The sequence below is a fragment of the Sorghum bicolor genome, chromosome 2 (genome assembly GCF_000003195.3).
Source record: "Sorghum bicolor cultivar BTx623 chromosome 2, Sorghum_bicolor_NCBIv3, whole genome shotgun sequence".
In the NCBI taxonomy this organism is placed as follows: domain Eukaryota; kingdom Viridiplantae; phylum Streptophyta; class Magnoliopsida; order Poales; family Poaceae; genus Sorghum; species Sorghum bicolor.
In genome coordinates this window covers 67,819,435-67,829,588 of record NC_012871.2, presented here as the reverse complement: position 1 = coordinate 67,829,588, position 10,154 = coordinate 67,819,435, and the positions used below count along the sequence as shown (strand labels likewise).

At 47.9% G+C, this 10,154-nt stretch overlaps 2 protein-coding genes across 2 annotated transcripts; one reads left to right on the top strand and one right to left on the bottom strand.

Moving 5' to 3' along the window:
- On the top strand, positions 2,695-6,025 carry LOC8076888 (scarecrow-like protein 34). Its single transcript, XM_021453048.1, has one exon. It carries the CDS (start codon positions 3,076-3,078, stop codon positions 5,566-5,568), a length of 2,493 nt encoding a protein of 830 aa, XP_021308723.1. The 5' UTR covers positions 2,695-3,075; the 3' UTR covers positions 5,569-6,025.
- On the bottom strand, positions 6,848-9,574 carry LOC8080678 (putative amidase C869.01). Its single transcript, XM_002460643.2, has 5 exons — positions 8,787-9,574; positions 8,495-8,709; positions 7,847-8,083; positions 7,524-7,713; positions 6,848-7,407 (listed from the first exon to the last, which is right to left on the bottom strand). Exons 1-5 carry the CDS (start codon positions 9,318-9,320, stop codon positions 7,051-7,053), a joined length of 1,533 nt encoding a protein of 510 aa, XP_002460688.1. The 5' UTR covers positions 9,321-9,574; the 3' UTR covers positions 6,848-7,050.

Below are 10,154 nucleotides of genomic sequence, written 5' to 3'. Positions count from 1 at the left end.
TTAAAAATTCTGCGTCACATTGAATCTTACGATACATGTATGAAGCATTAAACATATACGAAAACGCTACAGTGTCCGTTTTACCTACAAACGAAAGTGCTACAATATCCGTTTTGCAAAAAAAATAGAACTAAACAAGGCCTAAGATCAAAAATTTGTCTCGCAAATTACAGCCGAACTATACAATTAATTATTTTTTGATCTCTTTATGCATGTGCCACAAGATTCGATGTGACAGATAACCTTGAAAAATTTGCAAAATTTCCAGGAACTACGGCTTTGTGTAGATCCGTTTTTTTTTATTTCTCTATGTAGCACTTTCGTTTGTGTTTGGTAATTAGTGTCCAATCATAGATTAATTAGGCTCAAAAGATTCGTCTTACAAACAAAAAGTGTAATTAGTTATTTTTTTATTTATATTTAATGCTCCGTACATGTGTCGCAAGATTAGATGTGACGGAAAATCTTAGACTCTGTTTAGTTACCTGTGATTTTTTTATCACCTATCACATTGAATGTTTAGACACGAGTACTAAATATATATTGTTTATAAAACTAAAAACAGAATAATTTGGGAGAAGAATTTTTTTAGCTTAATTAGTCTATAATTGGACAATAATTATTAAATAAAACAAAAATGATACTGATAATGTTAAATTTGAACACCCCCAACTAATGAACGAGGCAGAGGCGAAAAGTGAGTGGATGAGTAGTCTGCGGAGCCGGCTCCTGTGGGCTGTTGTCCTGCCACCTGGCAACGGTAGGGCAGAGCTAGTCTGCTGCAGTTGCGCTAGGCCACAGCTCGGTTGCTCCTCCCGGTGGCCGGTGCAGCGGTGGGAGGCAAGGCATCGAGGCGGGCGGCTGGCCATGAGCCAGTGGCGACCACGGGCACGGGCAACGGCATGGCACGGTGGCAGCACGATGGCTGATCCGTCGGTGGGTGCCTGGACGCCGGGTGGCTCCTCGTGGCCTCGCTAGGGCGTCGGGCACGGGTGATTCAGAGATTAGGGATTCCACCGATTGGGCTAAGGCCCTGTTTAGTTCCCTGCCCAAAATTTTTTCATCCATCCCATCGAATCTTTGGACATATATATGAAACATTAAATGTACATAAAAAAATAAACTAATTACACAGTTTGATTGAAAATCGTGAGACGGATCTTTTAAGCCTAGTTACTCCATGATTAGCCTTAAGTGCTACAGTAACCCACATGTGCTAATGACAGATTAATTATACTTAATAGATTTGTCTTGCAGTTTCCTGACGAGCTATGTAATTTGTTTTTTTATTAGTATCTAAAAACCCCTCCCGACATCCTTCCGACATATCCGATTTGACACCCAAAAAATTTTCATCTCCAATCTAAACAGGGCCTAAGGTAAGGAGAAGTGTGCAATGGTGGGCTTTCAATGGGCCGCTCACCTGTGCTGGGCTGGGCAAAGTGAAGAAAAAGACTATCTACTGTTTTTCTTCCTCCATGCTTGAGCATCGACTGATTCTCCAAAAAAAAAAAAGTAGGGAAGATGGGGTCCGGGGGTTTGAGGCGAGCTGGATGGTCTCGATCATCACCTTGTTGTCTGTAAGCTTCGGCCTTGTTTAGTTCAAAAAATTTTGCAAAATTTTTCAGATTTCCCGTCACATCGAACCTTTAGATGTATGCATGGAGTATTAAATATAGATAAAAATAAAAACTAATTGCACAGTTTGGTCGGAATTGACGAGACAAATCTTTTGAGCCTAGTTAGTCTATGATTGAACAATATTTGTAAAATACAAACGAAATTGCTACAGTGCTCATTTTGCTAAAAATTTTGGAACTAAACAAGGCCTTCTTCTACGTTTTTTTTGTATGGTCAAGACTGACTGCTTGACTTTTGGACACAATGGTTCTGTGTGACACCTGCTCCATGTATGTCGCTGAACGTATCCTTTTCGGGTGACGAGAACAGGTCTGTGTCCTCGTTTGTTTGTCAAACAAAATAGCTTATATGTAACTAGTAATAACTAAAACGAATATTTTCAAAAATATTTTGCAAAATTAACACCGTAACTCTTTCATTTGTATTTGACAAATATTGTCCAATCATGGACTAAGACCCTGTTTAGTTCATCACTCAAAATTTTTTCATCCATCTCATCGAATCTTTGGACACATACATAGAACATTAAATGTAGATAAAAAAATAAACTAATTACACAGTTTAGTTGAGAATCGCAAGACGAATCTTTTAAGCCTAGTTACTCCATGATTAGCCTTAAGTGCTACAGTAACCCACATATGCTAATGACAGATTAATTATGCTTAATAAATTTGTCTTGCAGTTTCCTGACGAGCTATGTAATTTGTTTTTTTATTAGTTCCTAAAAACTCATCCCGACATCCTTCCGACACATTTGATGTGACACCCAAAAATTTTTCTTCCCCAATCTAAACAGGCCCTAACTAGACTTAAAAGATTCGTCTCGTCAATTTCGACCAAACTGTGCAATTAGTTTTTATTTTTAACTATATTTAATACTTAATGTATGTGTTTAAAGATTTGATGTAACGAGGAATCTGAAAAATTTTACAAATTTTTTTAAAAACTAAACAAAGCCCATGCCAACATGGGTCCCACCCAACCGGCAACCGACCGGGGAAGCAGGGGAGCCTCAGCCGCCTTTCCACAATTCCACCTCCCTTTCCCCCAGCACAGCAGCAGGTGAGTCGCAGTTGCGCTTCCTTTCGCCTTCGGCGAGGATCGCCGTCTCCTCTCCCCAACCCACGGTGGCCTTCGCGGAACCTTCTTCCGCCTCTCCTCCACCTCCCGCCCCCGGCCTTCAAAATCAAAACCAGCCACCCCCAACCACCGCCGTCCCGGATCCCCCATCCCCTAGGCTACCAGCAGCTAGCTATTCCAGCCGCCGTCTCGCTTCAGGCGTCCACTGCTCTGCTCCCCAAGTCAAACAAGTCCGGTTCCCAATTCCCCCACGCCAAGTAAAAATCCTCCTCCGATTTCCACCCCTTCCGTGTTCCGCCCACCGCCCCGCACCACCGCCGCCGCCGAGCGACGAGCGAAGCCAAGACGGCCACCATGTCCGCCACGCCGGAGGACTTCCTGGCGGCGCAGGAGGGGGCTGCGCCGTACCTGGCGGCGCAGGAGCCATTCTCGCCCTCCGTCTTCCTCGACCTGCCCCCGACGCCGCCGGGGCGCCCGACCCACGACCACGACGACGACGACGACGACGACCCGGACCTCGTCCTCCCCTTCATCTCCCGGATGCTCATGGAGGAGGACATCGACGACAAGTTCTTCTACCAGTTCCCCGACCACCCGGCGCTCCTCACCGCGCAGCAGCCCTACGCGCAGATCCTCTCCGACTCGGCCACCGCCTCCTCTCCGTCCGAAGATTCCTCCAACGCCGCCGCCACCGCAACTACAACTAGCAGCAGCGGCACCTCGCGGACCGCCGGCGTCAACTCCACCCTCTCGCCCTCCTACGACGCCCCCGCGTCCTCCCCCGACCCCGCCTCCTGGCCGCCCTACGACGACCCAGTCTACCTCTCCGACCTGCTCCGCTCCCCGCCGTACCCTTCTCCTGACATGGGGGTTGGCCTCGACGACTTCGCTGGACTCTTGTCGCCGGCGGCACAAGGACAGGATGCCGCCCCCGCGGCACGATTCGACTTCCAACAGAGTCCGCCGTTCTCGGATGGCGGAGAAGGAGGAGGAGGAGAAGAAGACCAACGGCAGCAACCCTCCTTCGCCGCCCAGAGAACTGGCGGAGCCCAACATCAGCGTGGCAGCCAGAGCTCCGCCGCGTTCTCCAGTGACAAGGATGAAGAGGAGGAGACGAAGACAGAGTCCACCACCTTTCCTGCTGCCGACGCCGACCACGCCGCGCTGGCCTCGGCCTTCTTCGGCGCCCAGAATGAGGGAAACATGGACATGCTCAACATGGCGTTCCTCAAAGGCATGGAGGAGGCCAAGAAGTTCTTGCCCACCACCAACAGCCTTCTCATCGACCTTGACGAACCCTCTGGCAAATCCTTGCCTAAAGACAGACACAGCAAGACCTCCACTGACTTTGCTGCTACCCAAGTCCAAGTGAAGGAGGAGGAGGAGCAGGTGGTGAATGCAATATCAATATTTGGGGGAAGCAGAAGCGCCAATGGCAGGGGCCGCAAGAACCGCCACGCCGAGGAGGATGATTTGGAGGCGGAGACAGGCAGGAGCAGCAAGCTGATGATGCCGGAGCAGGAGGAAACCGGTGCCAACGAGCTGTACAATGAAATCATGAATTGTACCTATGAGTCGTTCTTGAAGCGCATGGATGACCTGCGCATCGCCATGGGCAGTGAGACTGAGAAGAGCGCGAGGAAGGTCAGCAGGAAGGGGGCTCGGGGGAAGCAGAGTCTCGTGAACGAGGTCGTCGACCTGCGCACCATGCTCATCCATTGCGCGCAGTCGGTGGCCACCGGCGATCGCCGGAGTGCGACCGAGGTGCTGAAGCAGATCAAGCAGCACTCCTCGCCCCGAGGGGACGCCACACAGAGGCTGGCTCATTGTTTCGCCATGGGACTGGAGGCACGGCTTGCTGGCACGGGGAGCCAGGCGTACCAGTCGCTCATGGCACAGCACACCTCGGTCGTGGATTTTCTCAAGGCATACAGGCTGTACGTGGCAGCCTGCTGCTTCATGAAGGTGAATTTCATCTTCTCCCACATGACAGTTGTCAACGCCGTGGTAGGGAGGAGCAAGTTGCACATTGTGGAGTATGGTGTGCAGCATGGATTCCAGTATCCAGGTTTGTTCCATCTACTGGCAAGGAGGGAAGGTGGACCGCCAGAGGTGAGGGTCACCGCAATTGCCGTCCCACAGCCTGGGTTTCGCCCAGCCCACCAGATTGAAGAAACAGGCCGCCGTCTCAGCAACATTGCCCGTGAGATGGGCGTGCCATTCAAGTTCCGTGGTATTGCAGCAAAGTGGGAGGCTGTCCGTGCTAAGGACCTCAATCTTGATCCGGATGAGGTGCTTGTTGTCAACAGTGAGTGCTATATCGGCAACCTGATGGACGAGAGCGTTTTGGTGGACAGCCCGAGCCCTAGGGACACGGTCCTCAACAACATCCGGGAGATGCGGCCCAATGTGTTCATCCATACCGTAGTAAATGGAACCTATGGTGCACCATTCTTTTTGACACGGTTCCGGGAGGCACTCTTCTTTTTCTCGGCACAATTCGACATGATCGATGCGACCATCCCCAGGGACAATGCTGAACGTCTGCTGATCGAGCGGAATATCTTTGGGTCATTTGCCATGAATGTGATTGCTTGTGAGGGTGCAGACAGGGTGGAACGGCCTGAAACTTATAAGCAATGGCAGGTGCGAAACCACAGAGCTGGGCTCAGGCAGCTACCACTGAATCCAGAGGTTGTCAAGGCTGCCAGGGACAAGGTCAAGATCTATTATCACAGAGACTTCCTCGTCGATGAGGATAACCGGTGGTTGCTGCTTGGATGGAAGGGACGCGTGCTCTATGCCATGTCGACATGGGTTGCTGAGGATAATAAACCCATCTTTTAGTGCCTGAATCCAACTATAGGTAGAAACAGTTAGAGCTACATAGGTTGTAGATATAGTTCTTGATATACTGCAGAGTTGTAATAATCTACTATGTACAATGTACACTAGAATTAAAACCTTGTAGTTGACAAGTGGTTACATGTTTGACCTCTGAAGGCTTAATAAACCCTGAAAAGTATCTAATGATGCCTGATATGAAGGTAGATGGTCTATGTTTAAACTATGATCCAGCAACCTGTGGCTCAGTGGACTTATGTTTCCACTTTCCAGAGGGTTTAGTGCAGAAACTTGCCAGGTAGAAATAAGTAGATGCTTATAGCTACATAGGTTGTGGATGTAGTTCTTGATATACTGCAGAGTTGTACTATTATATACTATGTACACCAGAATTTGTAATGGTATACTATTTACACAAGGAATTAAACCCTGTTGCTGACAAGCAATTTTATGGGCTACATGTTTGATCTCATGCTCTTTTTTGAAGGCTTAGTAGACCCTGAAAAGTATTCTGCCTTGTGAAGGTCTGCTTCTGCTGTAGCATCAGACTGTTGGCATCTCCGTCACTGCTGGTGTAAGTATTGGAATTACACTAATTATGTTAATGTGCAACAAATTGGAGAACAACCCTCCTTTTGTTTTATTGCTGTATGTTATTCTGTGACTGAAAAGGAAATTTGATTCTCATGTGATGAGATATATGATTTGTGATGTTCATTTCGGTTGTGACATGGTTTTTTGGTGCTTCCTTTTATGGAAAACGGTAAACAGAAGGCTGTTTAACATTAAAGTTATATATGTTATTCTGAGTAACTTACCAGGCCGTTTGTACTGAATATTTTTCCTTAATCCTTTCATTCAGGCAGGTACAGCTGAAGGAGGTGATTGGATTCAAGATTACACCACCACAAAATAAGTAATTGCACAATGTAAAAGATGATCATATCAGACTTTTTTTTGAAGTTTCTGTTATAGAGGGTAGCATAGATGTTGGTAAATGGCAACTGTACAAATGTTTCTGACTTCCTCTGAATGAACTCATGAACCTAATAGGTGTGTCCAGTTAATTGTTTGCATTGTCTACTGGAAATCTGTGCTATGTGATTGACATTTCCCTGGTTGGGTGCAGAGCCTGAACCTAAAAACTGATTTAAAGACTTGTTACTACTGACGTTTGGTTTAAGGAATGAACGGGGTGTTACATTGGTATCATTGACTTCTTACTACTTGCATGCTTTGGTTTGGAGAATGAACTGTGCTTTCATCTCTGACATGCACATGATTGCCTTAACAACGAGAGATTGGTTTATCCAGCCAAAAATTATGGGATGGTCTCACAATGAATCGTTCTATTGTATATCAAGTGATTGCTCAAATAAAAACACTCCAATATTTTTTTTCCAAGGTGATTACTTCCCCTGGAATTATTTCCATTAAATTCCATATGACCTGCCAGCTGCCATCATGCTAGTTACTTCCTGTTAGCTAGCTCTTGAAAGATGGTGGTCTTCTGACTTTGGTAGCTTGCTCGAATGCATAAGCAATCTCAATCAACCTTGGCTCGTAGCCCTTGAGCCCACCAAAGTATATCGCAAAGGGGACTCCTTCCTTGTCGTACCCTGCTGGCACGGCGATGCCCGGATAGCCTCCGATGGCAAGAACACGGAAGCTGAGGAAGTTGGCCCCAACAATTGCATCCAGCTGGTGTTCTTTCATCAGCTTCTCCAACCCATTGGTTGAGATCTCCTTGAGCCGCTGGATGGCAGCTCTCTCCCTGGTGCCAATGCCATTGGTTTCCTCCGCGGCAATCAGGTTCGGCTGCCCAAAATCTTTCAGTCTCTCCTGCAACACAACAGGAATTAATTAGCATCATCTGATCATATATATATCTTGAAAATAAAATAGAATCGCTCCTGCTGATTCTGTAAAGTGAAAGATAAAAATACTATTTGGTTCACCTCTACAGGATGTGCTTCGTTGAAGGCTATGATCTGTGCAAGGGAGCGGACTGGAGAGTACAGTAGGTCCGACAGATAAGCATTGATGCTTAACTTGAACTCTGCATTCATCAGCAGAATCTCTTGCTCACCCAGATCAGTGAAATTTGTTGCAAGGTCAAGATCCTTGATCAAGACAGCACCTTGTTGCCTTTCATGAAGAGTAGACAAAGAAAACCAATATCAATTGACATTTTAAAAAGCCAAGGTGACCTACTGTCAGTGTAATTTTGCTGCAAGACACCGTTATCAAGCATTGACAGCCGGATAGAGGGAGGGAGTACCTCATTGTATCGAGATGCTTCTCGTAAACCGCCAGTTGCATGTCATCGTATCCTTGAAAAAGCACATCGAGGACACCGATCCTCTTGCCCTTCAATCCATGGATCCTCAGGAACTGCGTGTATCCCCCGTGCGGGATGTACTTGGACGCTGCTCCGGTGGCTTCAGCATCAAGCTCGTCATACCCGACAATGACGTCCAACACATGGACAGCATCGGATACTGTACGACACATTGGTCTGCGATGACAAACACGGGTCAGTGTCTCAGTGACCATTATATTATGGATACGTACAGATCTTGAACTTGAAATCGAGTATAATAATAAGGCCTTGTTCAGTTCGCAAAAAGTTGTGAAAAACGGCACTGTAGCACTTTCGTTTTTATTTGACAAACATTGTCCAATTATAGAGTAACTAGGCTCAAAAGATTCATCTCGCGGTTTACAGATGAACTGTGCAAATAGTTTTTATTTTTATGTATATTTAATGCTCCATGCATGTGCCGCAAGATTTGATGTGACGGGGAATCTTGAAAAATTTTGCGAACTAAACAAGGCCTAACATCTCGAACTACATATGTGGCTGTCCAACCAAATCAAACACTTTTGAGTTTAAAAATATAACCGGTTGATATTTTCTGTTTCTCACCCGATAGTGTCTTGAAGAGGAGTGATGGGGATGACACCGGACCGGCTTGTCAACCCAACAGTTGGTTTGATGCCAACCACAGAGTTGAACGACGATGGGCAGAGGATGGAGCCGTCGGTCTCGGATCCCAGTGTCACCGCTGCCATGTTGGCTGCCGCGGCAACGCCAGGCCCGGCGCTCGACCCGCATGGCGTCGCGGACAGAACGTATGGATTCTGTAATTTCACGCATAGCAAGCAGTATCAGATTTGCTATACCAATCGAAGTCTTGATGCAGTATCGAGGCAAATACCAGCGTCTGGCCGCCGCGGGCGCTCCAGCCGGACTCGACGGGGCGGAAGTTGGACCACTCGGAAGGGTTAGCCTTGCCGAGGATGACGGCGCCGGCGCGGCGGAGGCGTGCCACCACGCCGGCGTCGCGCCTGACGACGGAGCCGAGCAGAGCGAGGGAGCCGGCCGTGGTGTTGAGCCTGTCGCGCGTGGCGATGTTGTCCTTGAGGAGGACGGGGATTCCGTGCAGGCCGACGGCGCAGCGGCCGCGGGAGGCCGAGCGCTCCGCGTCGGCGCGCGCCGCCTGCGCCAGCGCGTCCGGGTTCACCTCGATGACGGCGTGGAGTAGCGGGTTGAGGCGGGCGATCTGGTCCAGGTAGAACCGGACGAGCGCCGTCGAGGTGAGACTGCCGTTCTTGAAGCCCTGATGGATGGCGTCCACGGTGACCTCCTGGAACTCGGACTGCTTGCCGCTGGAGCTGCTGCCGCCGGCAGCGGCCGCCAGGGCCACCATGCCCAGGACGGTGGCGACGACCTGGAGACGAAGGTCAACCATTGCTAGCTAGCTACTGGCTAGGACTGTCGTCCGGCCGATCTGCTAGTGCTAACTTTAGCGCAGTGCCCGTGTGTGGTGTGCACAAATTTGGGATGGATTGAGTACTTCAGATGCTCATGTCTTGTTGCCTGACCGTTGGCTCTAATTTGTTCCTATTCACTTTGCGCTTCATTTTCACATGCTTCATGAGTGGCAGACCACAAGTAGTGTCGGACCACTTCAAGGTTGCAGTGGCCCGAGAGAAAGATGCCAAAGGTTATGGCGATATAAGAGCTTTGCTAAAACTTACTTGACAACAAATCTATAGTTTTGCCAAATCTCAAAACCAAATGACAAGTGAAAAAAGAAGTCTTCTCTAACAATTTGTTATTTGGACTTGGCAAAAGAACTTGACATCCTAGGATTTTTGTCAAAATCACAAAAATGAGCCTCCAACAAGTTGGCAAAACTAGTTGGCAAATTGGGATACACATAATGCCAAGTGATGGAGGACTTGGCATATTTGTCAAGTGAAGGGGAAATTTTGCCAAGCTCACAAAAATGCCAAGTAGTTTTGCCAACTTGTTGGAGGCTGTTTTTTATGGTTTTGGCAAAAATCCTAGAATGTCAAGTACTTTTAGTAAACTGTTGGAGTAGGTGTCACTTAGGTCTAAACTTTGATTATTTTTCTTTATTTCTGGGTTGGTTAACTCCTTCTATCCTAGCTGTCAACAGGTACCCCCGCTAGATCCGGGCCCTTTTAGACCAACAGGTGTGCCTCTATATGTCTCTTTTCTCCTTCTCGCTCGTCATTTCACCTTCAGGTGATGGGAACGAGTTGATGGGTGGGGGCAT